This window comes from Volvox carteri, assembly GCF_000143455.1.
Source record: "Volvox carteri f. nagariensis unplaced genomic scaffold VOLCAscaffold_9, whole genome shotgun sequence".
NCBI classification, from domain to species: domain Eukaryota; kingdom Viridiplantae; phylum Chlorophyta; class Chlorophyceae; order Chlamydomonadales; family Volvocaceae; genus Volvox; species Volvox carteri.
This window is the reverse complement of record NW_003307552.1, coordinates 430,749-447,748: the sequence shown is the minus strand read 5'-3', so window position 1 is coordinate 447,748 and position 17,000 is coordinate 430,749. Positions and strand designations below refer to the sequence as shown.

The 17,000-nt window shown below is 56.3% G+C and overlaps 1 protein-coding gene across 1 annotated transcript; it reads right to left on the bottom strand.

Moving 5' to 3' along the window:
* Nucleotides 1-707: 707 nt before the first annotated feature.
* Nucleotides 708-8,577, bottom strand: VOLCADRAFT_103773 (uncharacterized protein; the record flags this gene model as incomplete). Its single annotated transcript, XM_002948101.1, has 12 exons — nt 708-801; nt 1,070-1,089; nt 3,701-3,760; nt 3,875-3,880; nt 4,418-4,609; nt 4,919-5,109; nt 5,470-5,571; nt 5,960-6,065; nt 6,365-6,511; nt 7,058-7,128; nt 7,189-7,881; nt 8,538-8,577. The coding sequence occupies 12 exons, from the start codon at nt 8,575-8,577 to the stop codon at nt 708-710; spliced, it is 1,722 nt and encodes a 573-aa protein (XP_002948147.1).
* Nucleotides 8,578-17,000: the final 8,423 nt, after the last annotated feature.

Sequence of the window (17,000 nt, the reverse complement as noted above, 5' to 3'; positions counted from 1 at the left end):
GAGGAGGAGGAGGAGGAGGAGGCGGAGGGAGCGGCTAACGGACGTCCTAGTTCCCCGGGAAGATTGGAGCCGGCAGCAACTGCGGCGGCATCGGCGGCGGCGGCGGCGGCGGTGGCGACGGAGGCGGAGGCGGAGGCGGCGGTCGGGGATGGGAGCCGAGGTGTAGCCGCCACGGGCGGTGCTGGCGGCGGCGGCGGCGGCGGCGTATCAAAACTGAGGTTCAAGATCCACCGGCTCCAGACACCATCTCAGACGTTGGCGCAACCGCGGTGACGCCGCCGCCACCGCCGCCACCGCTGCCTTCCCCTACGGGGGGGGCCCGGCCCTGAAAGGGGTTTACTGGCTATTGAGGGTCATCACTGTCGGAGCTCTATAACGATAAATTACCTGGTGACAACCCCCGGGCGGGGGGGAGGGGGAGGGGGAAGAGGAAGGGGAAGGGGAGGGGGAAGGGGAGGGGGAAGGGGGAGGAGACGGGCTTACTCGCGCATCTGTCCATTAACGGTTATTGGTTGTTAGTTGTCAGTCCTTTTCTGTTTTCCGTTGCTGCAATCCAGGCTGCTGTCAGAATGAAGAATCTGGGAACGTATTTACGACGGGACGACTTTCTAACCATCGAAAGGGAATTGCCGTACGTGGCTTTGTTGCCGTACGCACGGTATTATTGGCAGGGAATCGCGCACGGATGCGGGGGAGGGTGGGTTGCGCTAAGACCTGTTATTGGATGAATAGTGTGCTGGTGCTGACAGCATGATGGGTTTGCTGCTGTTGAGCTGATTGTCCTCTGATGGAGGCGATGACCTGAGAGGGGGAGAGTGAGTGGGGGAGAGTGAGTGAGTGTGTGTGTCGCACTGGCAGTGGGCGATGGTTGTAATGACGAACTTTGCGACGGGTGATGGCTTTCGGTGAAGCGCGGCTGCGGTCCGTCGATTCATATGGCTCTGCAAGTGCGGGACTGATCGCGGACGGGACACTCGTGCGCCCGACTCGCACTCGCACTCGCACTCGCACTCGCACTCGCACTCGCCTGTACCTCCGCGCAATCCGTTTTATTTTAGCTGGTCCCCACCCCGAGAGGTGGATAGACAGCTGGGGGACAGACAGACGGATGGACAGACGGACAGACAGAGGGAGGGACAGACAGACAGACAGACAGACAAGACAGCTATATCCGATTCCCTCTCTGCCGCGAGCTCCACACGCTCTCATCTACGTTATCTCCCTTATCGCCGTACGGCCGGCGAATGGCCGCCAAATCTTCATCCCGTACGGCAAGCATGCGACAGACCTGTGGTGCGTGTTTTAGGCTCGCCTGAAAAACTTATTTACACAAAATACGATGGATGGGCGCCTGGAGCCGGGTGGTCGTGTTTTTGTACTTTTCGGAGACGTTTCCATCTATTGTAGCGTTACTGGCAGATGGCCGTACTGGCAAGTGGCCGTACAGGGTTGTGGTCGTACTGCCAGGTGTGGACATTTCACGCGGCTGTCCGTTGCTGTGGACGTTTTGTCGCTGTTCAGCGAGGTCAGCGAGCCCTATCCATGCGCTTGTCTTGCGGACTCTGACGAGTTGCCTAATTAGGCCCTCAGCTTATTAGGCAACCCCAACCGCGTCTCCTCCGGGGCCGCCACTGGCCAGGCCCCGCTTCGCCCGCTGTCTATAGATCGACACACAGCAGACGTACATATAGCCTGGCAATGTTTGCACCGCTCCAAAGAATCCGCCACCATCCTCCAGGCGGGTGGTGGCAGACAAGGGCCTCTCGAGAAAGAGAACGGTCTTCGAACCGCGCACAATCAACCGTATCATCATCTTGCCAACAACAAAATTAACAAGCCTCGTGGTGGATATTCTTGTAACACACGACAAAAAATTATGTGCATCAACACCAAGCAAACGCAAATTGAGCAGCTCACAGCAAGTAAAAGCATTATCCGGCCCATGGAACGTGGCCACGCTCGGCAAGATATCCGTCTAGGTGCAGTTCTTACGTGGCAAAGCAATCCTTGACGTGGATAGAAATACACATGCTACACTCACGCTGCTAAGCTCGCTTAGCATCCCCGAGAATTAAAGGCCTGCTCAGTGGGTTTTATGTTAACGGCGTCGAAACACGGCTGGGTCTATGAAGCTAGGAAACCGGTGCAATCACACAAACATGCAGAAGCCAATATTTGTCCGATACCAAATATAGCGATCGAGCTCTCGCCAGGTCTAGGTCGCAGTGCGGGGGGGCATACCCACCCTAAGCAACCCACCCGAAATCCAAATACGAGCTTTCTAACTGCAACAACTTAAAAACATACGCTATTTGAGCTGGGATTACCGCGGCTGCTGGCACCAGACTTGCGTTCCAATGGATCACCCGACAGTTCATCGAACGAGGTACGATACACGTAGCCCATCCCATCCCCCCTTCGCAGACAAGAGGCAACGCGAAACACCACCGGGGGGAGGCAACGGGGTCAGATCCGAACTGGGGGTCTGTCACGGGAAGATGCGGATAGCGGGGCCGGTCGCAGCTGGGAGATGGCTACGACGGGGTCATATCCTCTGGAAAGATGCGGACAGTCGGTGACCGAGGGATTTAACCAAGGATGTGGAAAATTGACCCTTACTGCGTCCCTCTGCACTCATCCAGACATAATCCAGACGGCCCCACATTGGCGGGTGGGCGTCGGGAGGGATGGATGAAATGACGGTGGTTAGAAAACGAGCGCGCGCATGCGCCGGAACAGATCAGATTGGCAGTTGCTGTATGGCATCCCAGTACGTGCCCGCAGCCTGGGCCTGTTGTATCGTTATCTACCAAATTTCATCAACGCAACAGGTTGACATCTCTCATAGTCCTCGTGTTATGATCCTGGGTAGTTAGATAGTCAATTTTCGTTTTCTGTTAGGACAGCGAACCATGAAGGGACCTTCGGATTTCCTTTTGTTCGCTGTAAAACTTACTTGACAAGCTTGCCATAAGCGTGAGAAGTTTCATATGCATTCCATAGCGACCTGCAAATTTTGAGCTGCATATCGTCGTCGCTGGCCAGAAAATTCTTAAGGTCGACACGACGCACTGTCCCTTAACTTCTATTCGGAAATCCAGAAACTAAACAAAAGTAAGGATCGATTTGCAGTGGGTGCGATGGCCTCTCTGCGTTTGACTCTTCCTGTATGTCCTCCCCGTACTGCTATCGCCTCCGACACGTCCAATAAAACTCCCCAGCGGTCTGAGGCGCTCCGGTGCAATTCGAACTCCTAATCTCAAAAGCCCACAATGTCAGGAAAGCGCAACAACAAAGCCACACCCGCAAACCCAATTCCTAAACTGCAGCCTCGCGAACACGTGGTCCGTACCAGCAACCTCACCCACTACCGAGCCCAACCTCATGTTCCAAATATAAATCACGTCCCCGTTCACATCGCCATCGTCGTCATCATCATCATCATCATCGCGTCATCGCCGTATTAATCACCATCAGCATCATCACCATCAGCATCATCATCATGCTGTTTCCTCCGTGCCGCAAAGCCCTGTCAGGGCACCCCATGGGTTGCCTCTTAGACCGGAGCTTTGCTGCTCGCACCCCCACCACCCGCAGCAGCAGCAGCAGCAGCAGCAGCAGCTGAAGGAGCCGCATCACCGGCAGTGGCGGCGGCGGCGGCTGCAGCTTTTGCCTGCGCCATCTTCCGTGCCTCCTCCACCGCCGCCTCCGCCGCCTCCTCCAGTCCCCGCTTGCGCAGAGCCCCCGCCAGCAGCTCCACCTGGGCAGCAGGTACATACAGACATGCGTACATACATATATACATACATGTATACATACATACACACAAGCGGTCCTAGGCCACCTCCCGACCTTTCCCCGCCCAGCCCCTCACCCCTGGCTAGGGAAGTGGGGAGGGGGGAAGGGTGGGAAGGGGGAGGTGACGTTTCTGACCCGGCGCAGTGGCGGACGAGGGCAGATGGGAGGTGAGTCGCGTGTGTCGGGATGGGGAGGGGGAAAGACTCCATTGTGGAGGGGCCCCGCTGCCGCACCCACCCCCAAAACTCCCACCATGGTTTGAAAGGCCTGTCGAGAGAGACCGGCACGGGTTTGGGGTTTTACTGCCGAGCCCCGAGAGCCGCAGCGAGGGGGGGGTCCGCAACGCCTCTACTCGCAGCCATCTGTACGGTACCACAGTCCCATTCAGCAACGACACGGCGTGTGTTTCGCAATGCGTATTCATGACACGTCCGGGGGGGTGAAGGGGGAAAGGGGTCGCAGGGAAGGCCAAGAAAGCGGCGGCGGTGGGGAAGGAGGAGGAGGAGGAGGAGAAGGCCACGACCCGGGGGCCCACCGCGCCCTAAAACAACCACAACAAGGCCCTTCCGAGACCAAGTAACATCTGTACACGGCTGCTGTATTGCGTGTATTGCCGTACCTCACGGTCGGAAATGGCGTACGGCGAGTATCGCGGTCCCGGAAACGTCCTGTCCTCCACCTCCCGCCGGTACTGCTGCAGAGCGGCCCCGATGGCGTCCCCCACCCTCGCGTACTGCTTGCAGAACTTGGGCGTCACCTTGGCGTGGTGGGGGTGCGTCATCATACCCAGCAGGTCATGATACACAAGCACCTGACGGCGGGACAGAGCAGGGCAGGACGTGGGAAACATATACGGCAAGGTCAGGACGGGAAGCAGCAACCCCCGACTGAACTGAACTGGCGTCAAAGTCCGCAAGGGGGCCAGTGGGGCAGTGGGAACCCAGGGGTCGCCCAGCAGCACCGTCTCCCGCAACGACCTGCACAGCACTTCTGAAAAGTCCCCAAGCTTTCCCCCCATCCCCTCCCCCCGTCAGTGACCCACAATAACCCCCAAACACCAACACCAACACCAACACCAACACCAACACCGTTCCATGTGGGTCCGTCCAGCCTGCCGTACCTGTCCGCTGCATTCTCCTCCCGCTCCGATGCCGATGGTGGGTACGGACACTGTACGGGTGATGGCGGCCGCTATGGGCCCGGGTATGCACTCCAGCACGAGGGCGAAGCAGCCAGCTCGCTGCAGTGCCTGTGCCTGGTCCATAACCCGCAGAGCCTCCTCCGCCACCTGCGCCTGGGGCCGGAAGCCGCCTGGGGGTGGGGGTGGGGGAAGACGCCCATTACGTGTGCGTATATGTGTGTGATAAAAGGGGACCCGGATGCGGGGAGGTTTGAGCCGGGGGGGGGGGAGAATGGGGCATTATATGAAGAGGGGATGGGCGGGACGGGGGGGCGAGTTGGGCGCCTTAGGAGTCCGGTTGATACAAGCGGCCACGTGGGTCATGTAACCGCCCTCAGCTGATGCCATTTCCTGGGACCCCCACCTCCCCCCCCCACCACACACACACACACGAGTACCTCCAGGGAAGGCCACCGAGTCGTCCGCCTCCCCGCCTGTTGTAAATCCAAAACTCCCTTCCCCCCTCCCCTCGCCCCCTCCCCCCTTCCCACCAATGACGCTAACGGATTGCGGGGTAAGACCCACGTGGCCCATCACCGCCACCCCGGTCTCCACAATGGCCCGGGCGGCCTCCACGCGGGCGGGGCTACCACCTGGGTGGTTGGGGGTGGTTGGGGTGGTTGGGGGTGTGAATCGGCTGTTGGAAAAAGGGGTTCGGAAATACCCCCCCTTACTGAGGTCATGGTTGTAATAGGCGGCTTCTAGTGGTGACAATACCGTACATCATAACGTACTGTACCGCACCGTACTGTAGCTGGCTCTTGAGGTACCCTGGAAAGGAGTTGTCAAACACTTCCAACCACTAACTAACCCAACCACCAACCCACTCAACCATTAACTCCTCAAGGACGCCACCACCCGGGGTGAAATGCAGCGAAAGGATTATTGTTGGATGCCACCAGGTGCTGAGGGAAACCCCCAACCACCACAACACCATCCCGCAACCATCCACCCGTACACCCGTACGCCCGTACACCGCACCTTCAAGCTTAACCGCGTCCATGCCCCCCTCCTTGAGCATCCGTACCGCCGAACGTACGGCATCCCGTGCGTCCGTCTCGTAGCATCCGAAAGGCAGGTCACCCACCTACACACACGCACACACACGCCAGTAATACCGTTTGTCTGTCTGTCTGTCTGTCTGTCTATTTGTTTAGTACATTGGACATGTTTTGTGTAACGTAAAAAAAGACTGCATGGTAGGAAAACCAAACATGCAAACGAAGAAAATAAAGATCCCGCACGTACAAACATACATACCGATGCACACAGAGTTACGCACATGCACACAAATCTACAGCCGCAGAAAAATGTACGGATGAAACCCAAGGGCCCCCCCTCTATCCACCCCCTGGCCCCCCCCCCCCCCCCCCTCCCCCCCCCCACCAGAAAGGCCCTCCTCGCCCCCCGAGCAACCGCCTGACAGTGGGAGAGCATCTCGTCCAACCGAATCGGTAATGTCGTATCGTGACCGTGCACCACCATAGCCACTGAGTCGCCCACAAGGCAGATGTCAATGCCGGCGGCCTCGACCTGCCGGATTTCGGGTTGGGGAGTTGGGGAGTTGGGAGTTGGGCATGCGAAGGTAAAACTACACGTCGGCAATATTGCAGGTTTTCGGGGGCAAGGTAGGATCAAGGCCACGGCTAACGGAGCTAGTCGGGGTTTTAGGGTTTTAGGGTTTTTAGCACATGCAAGGACGACCTAGCTCTGAAGGACAGAAGGTGGGTGAGTAGGGTGGGGGGAATGTTACGAGGCGCTCTAGATTGAATCCCAACAACACATCTTGAGCGGGCGGGTCGGTGGAGGGCCGCCGGTTGCGGTTTTATAGGATTAAAGTCAATGTACGGGATGTCAATGAGATTTGTCAATAGATTGTCAGCAGATAAAATAAAGAGGTGGGGGTGTTCGCGGGGGGAGGGGGGAGGGGGGAAGGACGAACCAGGAGCTAGGGAAGGTGATGCCAAGGAAAGACTGACGCGCCAGAAGTAAAGGGGGGAGGGGTCAATGGAGGCGAACACAACAGGAGCGGGTTTGGTAATGTTGCCATTACGCAATTGCAAATCATCGTGAACTGACGATGATGATGTACGACATCCGCGGTCGCGTCTGGATCGGCATTTTGAGGGCTATGCGGCGGCAGGGGGCCTCTGTTTGTGCGGGGCGGGTACTTGGGCGTTGGAGGCAATGTTCCCCCTTTTCTGCCTTACCCCGTTCCTGCCTTACATGTACGGCTGAGGGATAATCGTACGCCGTGACCATCGTTAGCGGCTCGCCTAGCTCGTACTTCTTTCTGATGGTCCTTAGAGTGACGCGTGAGGGGTTGCGGGGCGACGGACCCGAATACACAGCGGCCTCAGGCTGCACGGAGAGCTGCCGCCGCGGCGGCGCCGCTAGCGCTGCAGCCGCTGTTGAGGCAGTTGCCAGCGGCGCCGGCGCCGGCGGCGCCAGTGCAGGCGGCAGGGCCGCGAAGCCCCGAAGGCTCTGCGTGAAGCTCCAGGAACGCACCGCGGACCCCGCGCGGCTGGCGGCGGCGGCGGCGGCCGAGCCGCCTATCGATCGGGCAGCGGCGGCGGCGCCCAAGGAATGCGACAGCGGTACGGCAGATGGGTCGGTGCATTGAGGCTTGGGCCGCAAGAGTACGAGTGGGCTTAGCACCGTGTTGCCTTTGCGACTACAAGGCGGCGGCGCCGTCAGCGTTGGCGGCGACAGAGGAAAAAAACGTGTGCTGGGGAGGGCGGGACTGCAGGACACTGCCCGCTGCTGCTGCTGCGGCGGCTGTGGCGGCGATTGTGGCGGCTCCGCCGCACTGTAGCCGAAATCCGCTGATGGCGCCGTTGCGCGGAGGTATCCTCCGCCAAAGTGGATCTGGATCTGGATCTGGGTGGTGATGCGCCGTGATCCTGGGGGAGAGTTTATTAAGTTGCTGGTTAACATTTGTTGTAGCATATACAACATAACCTATAGTTGTTGTGATATGCTACATACATAACAAAACATACATACATACATACATATACGTACATCATAGATATACACGGCTAGAGGTTGTTCCGGCAGTCCAGGGGAGCCCTAGGCCCGTAAGTGGAGGTCAGGACCAGGGGGGGAGGGGGGGAAACGACGGCCAACATCGGAATGTGTTGGTGAGTTGCGGTGCGTGTGGGGGGAAATGTGTGTGTATGTGTATGTATGTGTGTGAGAGAGAGAAAAAGAAAAATGGAGAGAGAGATATGAGACGGAGTTATGAGGAAAATGTATAAGAGCTAGACGTGTGATGGGGGAAGTTGAGATCCCGGTGAAGGGCGCGGAATGGACGAGAGGGCAAAGGAAGGGGCGAGGGAATGTAGCGGACGAGCAGCCAGGAGACGAGCCTGATGAGTTGAAAGCGGGGAGCTTCTATATAATGTTAAATGGGCGGCAAACGGACAATTAAACGAAGGGCCTCTGGATAACATCGGAGGCGAAGGAAGGCAACCCCCATGGGTCGCGCGTGATTTCAGCAAAGAAAAAAGACCAGTTGAGGTACACATTTTCACTCTAAATATGTTGTTGTGCTCACCCTTTAGAGCCGCGGCTTGAATAGCGTCTCTTGCGCACATTTCAAGGAGTCCAGAGGACATCGGCCCAGCCCAACTTTCCCTCCGAGATTTTAGCTTGTTAAGTGAAATTGTAGGTGCAATTTTATTGGAGTTTACGTCACAATTTGTTTTCACCTGGCGTTACGTTCAGATATTGACGTTCAAGCGCTGGAATTGTCATAAATCGCAAGGCGAAAGTGTTGAGAGGTTGCCGTGTACTCAGGAGCAAGCAGTTAGCAATTAGAAAAATAAACTTTCACCTAATTCACATTCCATGCAAAAAGGCCTTTGAGCAATTGCGTGAAACAACGAACATGATAGAAGGCGCCGTAAAGCGATTACGCGCGATCCAAGAAAGCTGATGCGCTTGCTAAAATAATTTTCTGGAAAGTTTGGAAAAAAGCTTATCAGAAAGCGAAAGATGAAAAGCGGCCCGCGGGTCTTCTTCTTGCGATTAACCACCCATGGCCATTCATGCTGCTGGCTGTTAGTCCACTGTAACTGCAAATTGGCTATTGGCCCTTTTACGTCACTGTCATCACGCGGCTCACCCTTTGTGCCTACTTGCTATCCACGGCGACAATCGCCTAAACCAGCGAGAACCAGGGGGAAAGGTACTGGTCTCGAGTTAAAGGGACATCGTTGCCTGTTGAATTATGTGGACTCCAGTCCACTGCCTGGTCGTGGCCATGGTGGTTTTGAGGACTACGGAACGGTTGATGCCGTGACACAGAGGCCCGAGGTGCTTCCCTTCCCGAGTGAAGAATCAGGAGGTTATTTTAGCGAGGAGCATCTTGATCTCGGACGGTATGAGAAGTTGGGGGAGATGATGCTGGAGCCTTCGGATGACCCCCTAGTGCAGCTGGTGGGCGCCTCGGGGCCTACGCGGGCAGCATACTCCATTGTAAACGGGCCTGACATTCAACCTGTACCCCCATCCAACTGGCGCCTCTCGGAATCGCAACTAGGAACTGCTAGAACACTGCTGAGGCAGGCCTGGGGCCGTTTGCAACAGCTGGATTCCTTAGCCGCAGTGGACATTACACCGGATCAGGAGTTTGAGCAACAGCTGAAGGCCATTTGCCCCGACCCAGACCAGTTTCGAGCGGGAAAACTGCAGGCGCATGCTGAGCTGTGGGACACCTACTTCACGTTGGCGGGAGAGGGCTCCATACGGTCACCAGCTAAGTCAGTCCTTAGAATGGTGCGTGATGGGGTCTCCCTGGACTTCGTGGGGGTTTATGCTCCCAGACAGGAGGCCTCGCCTCACAGGGCTCAGAAGATGCGTGTAGTCCGGAAGATGCTACAAGAGGCCTGCCCAGGAAAGGTTGTGGAGGACTTCTTCGAAGGGGTCCAGCCACATGCCGTGCAGTTCCCGAATCACGCCAGCACGCAACAATACCAAGACTTCGTTTCACTGGAGGTGCAACGTGCCATAGATCAAGGGGTTCTTCGAGTCTGGGACTTGCCTGATCCACTAACCGTCATAAATGGCTTGCGAGTCGTGGTACAGCCCGAGAAGCTGCGCTTGTGTATGAATCCCATGTACATTAACCTCTTCATCGGATACCGTCCTCTTAAGTATGAGCGCCTGGCGGACTTGATGTTTTATGTGCAAACCCAGGACTACTTGTACACAACAGATGATAAATCGGGTTATTGGCAGGTTGCCATGCACCCAGACTCTTATCACTTCCTGGTGGTGGAGTGGTTTGGGTGTCTCCTGTACTGGGCTCACATGCCCTTCGTTATCTCCCCGGCTTGCTTTCTTTACTCGAATATGAAGCAGGAGGTATTCCGGCCAATGCAGGACCATGGGGCCCACCTCATGTTCCTTATTGATGATCATGCGGCAGCGGTGAACGGTAAAGATCGAGCTAAGTTCCTCTGCAGAACGGTGGTTATGATATTGGTAGCCCTAGGTTTTACTTTAAGTTTTAAGAAATGCCGCCTCATCCCAGTGCAACACCTGCGCTTCCTTGGCCTGATAGTGGATGCCTCCAGGCGGACCTTTGAGGTTCCCGATGATAAGGTGGAGGCGCTAGAGGCCTTTGTAGTGGAACTCAGAGCCGCTACACCACTAACCATGCGCCAGGTGGCCCGCTTGGCGGGTAAGATTATGGCCATGAGTTTGGCGGTGTCCCTGGCCCCCTTGCACAGTAGGATGGTCGGAAGAGCTTTGCAGAGCAAGTGCTCCTGGGAGGAGGCGATAGGTCAACCCCAGCATGTCCTGGAGGCAGCGGGAACTTTTCTTGAGATTCTATATACTAGGAATGGGAGGGCATGGTGGCGAAATGAAGCAGCTGTTCAGTTACAGATTGCGGGTGATGCCTCGGAGAGGGCATATGCAGCACTTTTACCCAACGGCGAGCTCGGAGAGGCAGTCATGCGGGTTCCCTTCTCCCAGGACGAGATCCAGCTTCTGGCGGAGGGCCGCCTCAGCAGCACAGTGTGGGAGCTACGGGCAGCCATGTTGGCGTTGGAATGGCTGCAGGAGCAGGTACCAGAACTGATCCGTGGACGGTGAGTGCAGTACCAGATGGATAGTCAGCCTGCTCACTTCTGTATTCTGGGACAGAAGGGTACAGACCAATGCCTGGAGGAAGTGGTGCGGCTATATAGGGTTAGTGCTCGGTCTAACACCGAATTTGAGGTGGTGTGGTATCCCCGAACAGCAGCAGCTCAGCAGCAGGCAGATCGTATCAGCAAGGAGGAGGATGTCGCCCAGTGGAGCTTGAATCCGGAGGTTTATCAACAGCTTCTACGCTGCCCCTCATTTCAGGGGTGCAACCCGGACATTGACTGCTTTGCGGATGCCACCAACACCAAGGTTCCTGGCCGCTTCTTCACAGCATGATGGAATCCGGGATGCCTTGGCATCGATGCCTTCACACAATCCTGGGTCTCCACAAGAGAGGACCTGCCCTCACTTCTCTACATGAATCCCCCCTTCTCCCAAGCTGGCCGGATGCTGGCCAAAGTTCTCACAGACAAGCCGGACTGTATCATTATATTGCCTGTTTGGCCTAGGTGGTGGGTAGCCCGCTTACATCGCAGCATGTAAAGTGTGTTCCACTGTTTCCCATCCCGAGCTGCCCGCCTCGCCACCCCAGCCACCCACGCTCAGAGTGCATCTCCTTCTCTTTTCTATATCCCACCAATTCCTTCACCCCTTCTCCTCCTTCCCCCCCCAAACCACCCGGCCTAAAGCCACGAGAAAGCAAAACGGGTGGTCCCGCACATGTATTGGATGAGTTGAGGGAAAGGGAAGTTTCAAAATTTTTTTTCTACCAGATGACAATATATGCACACACCTGGTAGCGGGGTGCATGGGGCTGCCTTCGTACCGTCAGGGCCCCTGGCAGGAACAGGTCTTTCCGATGCGGTAGACGCCATACCTCACACACCGGCAAGCGACATAAGAGGGCTACCCACCACCTAGGCCAAACAGGCAATATAATGATACAGTCCGGCTTGTCTGTGAGAATTTTGGCCAGCACCCGGCCAGCTTGGGAGAAGGGGGGATTCATGTAGAGAAGTGAGGGCGGGTCCTCTCTTGTGGAGACCCAGGATTGTGTGAAGGCATCGACACCAAGGCATGCCGGATTCCACTGTGCTGCGAAGAAGCGGCCAGGAACCTTGGTGTTGGTGGCATCCGCAAAGCAGTCAATGTCCGGGTTGCACCCCTGCAATGAGGGGCGGTGTAGAAGCTGTTGATAAACCTCCAGATTCAAGCTCCACTGGGCGACGTCCTCCTCCTTGCTGATACGATCTGCCTGCTGCTGAGCTGCTGCTGTTCAGGGATACCACACCGTCTCAAATTCGGTGTTAGACCGAGCACTAACCCTATATAGCCGCGCCACTTCCTCCAGGCATTGGCCTGCACCTTTCTGTCCCAGAATACAGAAGTGAGCAGGCTGACTATCCATCTGGTACTGCACTCACCGTCCACGGATCAGTTCTGGTGCCTGCTCCTGCAGCCATTCCAACACCAACGTGGCTGCCCGTAGCTCCCACACCGTGCTGCTGAGGCGGCCCTCCGCCAGAAGCTGAATCTCGTCCTGGGAGACGGGAACCCGCATGACTGCCTCTCCTCCGAGCTCGCAATTTGGTTAAAAGCGCTGCATATGCCCTCTCCGAGGCATCACCCGCAATCTGTAACTGAACAGCTGCTTCATTTCGCCACCATGCCCTCCCATTCCTAGTATGTAGAATCTCAAGAAAAGTTCCCGCTGCCTCCAGGACATGCTGGGGTTGACCTATCGCCTCCTCCCAGGAGCACTTGCCCTGCAAAGCTCTTCCGACCATCCTACTGTGCAAGGGGGCCAGGGACACCGCCAAACTCATGGCCATAATCTTACCCGCCAAGCGGGCCACCGGGCGCATGGTTAGTGGCGTAGCGGCTCTGAGTTCCGCTACAAAGGCCTCTAGCACCTCCACCTTATCATCGGGAACCTCAAAGGTCCGCCTGGAGGCATCCACTATTAGGCCAAGGAAGCGCAGGCGTTGCACTGGGATGAGGCGGCATTTCTTAAAACTTAAAGTAAAACCTAGGGCTACCAATATCATAACCACCGTTCTGCAGAGGAACTTAGCTCGATCTTTACCGTTCACCGCTGCCGCATGATCATCAATAAGGAACGTGAGGCGGGCCCCATGGTCCCGTGTTGGCCGGAATACCTCCTGCTTCATATTCGAGTAAAGAAAGCAAGCCGGGGAGATACCGAAGGGCATGTGCGCCCAGTACAGGAGACGCCCAAACCACTCCACCGCCAGGAAGCGATAAGAGTCTGGGTGCATGGCAACCTGCCAATAACCCGATTTATCATCTGTTGTGTACAAGTAGTCCTGGGTTTGCACATAAAACATCAAGTCCGCCAGGCGCTCATACTTAAGAGGACGGTATCGGATGAAGAGGTTAATGTACATGGGATTCATACACAAGCGCAGCTTCTCGGGCTGTACCACGACTCGCAAGCCATTTATGACGGTTAGTGGATCAGGCAAGTCCCAGACTCGAAGAACCCCTTGATCTATGGCGCGTTGCACCTCCAGCGAAACGAAGTCTTGGTATTGTTGAGTGCTGGCGTGATTCGGGAACTGCACGGCGTGTGGCTGGACCCCTTCGAAGAAGTCCTCCACAGCCTTTCCTGGGCAGGCCTCTTGTAGCATCTTCCGGACTATACGCATCTTCTGAGCCCTGTGAGGCGAGGCCTCCTGTCCGGGAGCATAAACCCCCACGAAGTCCAAGGAGACCCCATCCCGCACCATTCTAAGGACCGACTTAGCTGGTGACCGTATGGAGCCCTCTCCCGCCAACGTGAAGTAGGTGTCCCACAGCTCAGCATGCGCCTGCAGTTTTCCCGCTCGAAACTGGTCTGGGTCGGGGCAAATGGCCTTCAGCTGTTGCTCAAACTCCTGATCCGGTGTAACATCCACTGCGGCTAAGGAATCCAGCTGTTGCAAACGGCCCCAGGCCTGCCTCAGCAGTGTTCTAGCAGTTCCCAGTCGGCTTAAACTCAAAGTGCGGTGGAGTTGATGATACGGAGGCCGGGGGGCCCTATGTTGGGGTGTTGCGGAGTCGACGTTAGAAGGCCGGAGGGCCCTAGTTTGGGGTGTTGCGGAGTCGACGTTAGAAGGTCGGAGGGCCCTAGTTTGGGGTGTTGCGGAGGCGACGTTAGGAAGGCCAGAGGGCCCGAGTTCGGGGTGTCGTGGAGTCGACGTTAGCAAGGCCGGAGGGTCCAAGTTCGGGGTGTCGCGGAGTCGATGTTAGCAAGGCCGGAGGGCCCTAGTTTGGGGTATCGCGGAATTGATGTTAGGAAGGTCGGAGGACCTCAGGTTGGGGTGTCGCGGAGTCGACGTTAGGAAGGCCTATGTGCCCAAGCTCGGAGTGTCGCGGGGTTGACGTTTAGAGGGCCAGAGGGCCCAAGCTCGGAGTGTCGCGGAGCGACGTTAGGAGGGTCTGATGGCCTAAGTTCAGGGGGTCCCGGAGTCCCCGCTATCGAAGCTTGGAGGCCCAGTTTCGGGACGTCCCTGTGTGGATGGGGCGGGCCTTAGGACCTTCTTCTGGGTTGCGGAGTAAGACCGACCGTGGCCTGATGGCCTCATCCGGAGCGTGTGGAGTTGGTGATTTAGAGGTTTGAGGGCTTGTATTCCTGGTGTTACGGAGTCAAGGGAGGCCGAGGGGTGGCGGTCGCAGACTTGACGCTACTCAGGCCTGAGTGCCCAAGTTCAGGGTGTCGCAGGCTCGATGCAAGGGAGGCCTGGGGCTTCATTTTTGGGTGTTGCAGAGTTGATGTTAGCAAGGTCTGATGGCCTGATTGGGTGTTGCGGAGGTCAGGTTACGAAGGCCTGATTGGCCTAGGGTCAGCGGGTTGCGGAGTTGACATCATGGAAGCCGGAGGGCCCAAGTTTGCGGGGAACGCGGACTCAACGTTAGGAAAGCCGGAAGGGCCTAGCGTCGGATAAAAGGGAAATTCTGGGTGGGCCATGTTGGGATGAACATGTCCTTGATCTTTGGAGTGTGCGTGGGACAGATAGCATAGAGCACTTATCTGTCTCCAGGAAACAGGAAATGAGTTTTTATTTAAGCTTCACGATTCTAGGTGGACCTCTAGTAGGTACATACCCGGCGGCTTATCTCCGCCTGGTGATGGCGGATGTAGCCCCCACCGGCAGCAGAAGTTGATACGGAGCTGCTCGCCCCAGGTTGTAGCTGGTGCTTCCACGCCCCTCCTCTCTGGGATGACCTACTTCTAGTAGACATGGATGACGCTTTTTGGGCGGGGCCCCAGCGCGAAGCGCCCAGGGGGGCCCCGACCTGTAGGATTGCCCATGTCCGTGTGTGTGTGTGTGTGTGTGTGTGTGTGTGTGTGTGTGTGTGTGTAACGGACCAAACATAATATCTCGCCCGGCTGAAACGCGTTATAGGTACTATACAGCATTCTCTATTGCAAGGTATCTCGCATGTAGCTAACAAAAATCGTATGAGCACAAACAAGTTTAGCTGCCTCCATTCACCGACCTCAAAAGCCACATCAACGCCTCTCGCGCTAAATTTCATCCCAAAAGCTGCCGCGTATCTCACAATGGAATTCTGAGATGACGGCGTATGATAACTCGAACACCCAGCTTGTGTTACCATTTGCCGGCATGGGCAATCCGACTTGCCACCAGCAGGCCAACATAATTTGCTTTCATTTCTCTATGAAATACACAAGCTCCTTGTTTGTACATTTACTTTGGCCAATGCACGGGGCCTCCTGAGACTTGCGGTGTGCCCCGATGAACCCCGCGGCTGTGGGGCAGATTGCTGAGGCCGCTGGCGCTTCGGGGATAAACATCACAGACAGCACCGAAATTCACCCAGCTTTCGTTACCATTTGCCCGCACGGGCATTCCGACTTGCGGTCTGCCGCACTGTCCATGCGGCATGCACCCGGAATGGATGCGATTCGCGTGGAGCCCGCAGGCGGTGCTGACGATTCCGCCAGTGCAAGCTTAGCTCTCACACCATCAGCACTGCTGCAACAAAGCATTTCTCCCACCGCGTTGACACTACCCATCAATTGTCACCCTTGCCACCCTTGCTACCGGCCTGTACGGATGCAGAGGGGCCCCGCCCTTTTTCCGGCTTCCTTGAAGCCGACACCCAACTTGTTTGATAAAGGATTCTTCGGTTTCCGCCGGAATGTGCGTGGGAGGCCTAGATAGGATGCGTGTATATATAGCTGTTATTTGTCTTCGGGAAATGAGCGACGTGAGCTTTATGGTTGTACGGACAGGTACGACAGGACTACAACAGCTTCAATACACGCGAAGGCTTTGGATGGAGAATGTTTTCAAAAGTGCGACATCTCTCCCGTCAAAAGGCATCGATCGTCTGCCTGAACATCCCCTCCCCCGGAGGGTTCACCGCTGGAGTGTGCGCCCTTACTCGCCTCACGCAATGAGTTTATCCATCTCGCCCTTCGGGACAGAGGGAAATCGCCAGCACCACGTTTGGAACTGTACTGTGGGCACTAGCTGAAAGAGGCCACTAAATCTTAAGGTAAATAGGTTAAGTAGGTTTCTGTGTTGATTTACGCAGACGCAACCATTCAGCAAAGCGCCGGACGCCCCCGGGTCCTATTACTGCTACTACCATTTTCTGGTATATGAGTGTCGGTCACATTCCAACACGATCCGTTTATAATCAAAGTCTGCTTGTCGGCCGTAAGCGCTTTGAAGCTGTGACGTAGAATGTGATATATCGAGAGGGTTCGGTTTTTATCTTTACCTCGATCGCCTTCGATAGGGTTGCGAATGCTATGGTCTCCGATTTCTGGACACGTCTTACTGCGTCCGCGGCGAGAATATACAATCCAAAAGGCTGGCGATGTACTGTCCGCAGTCCGCAGTCCGCAGTCCGCTGTCTGCAAGCGACGGTTGCATGGACGTTGTCC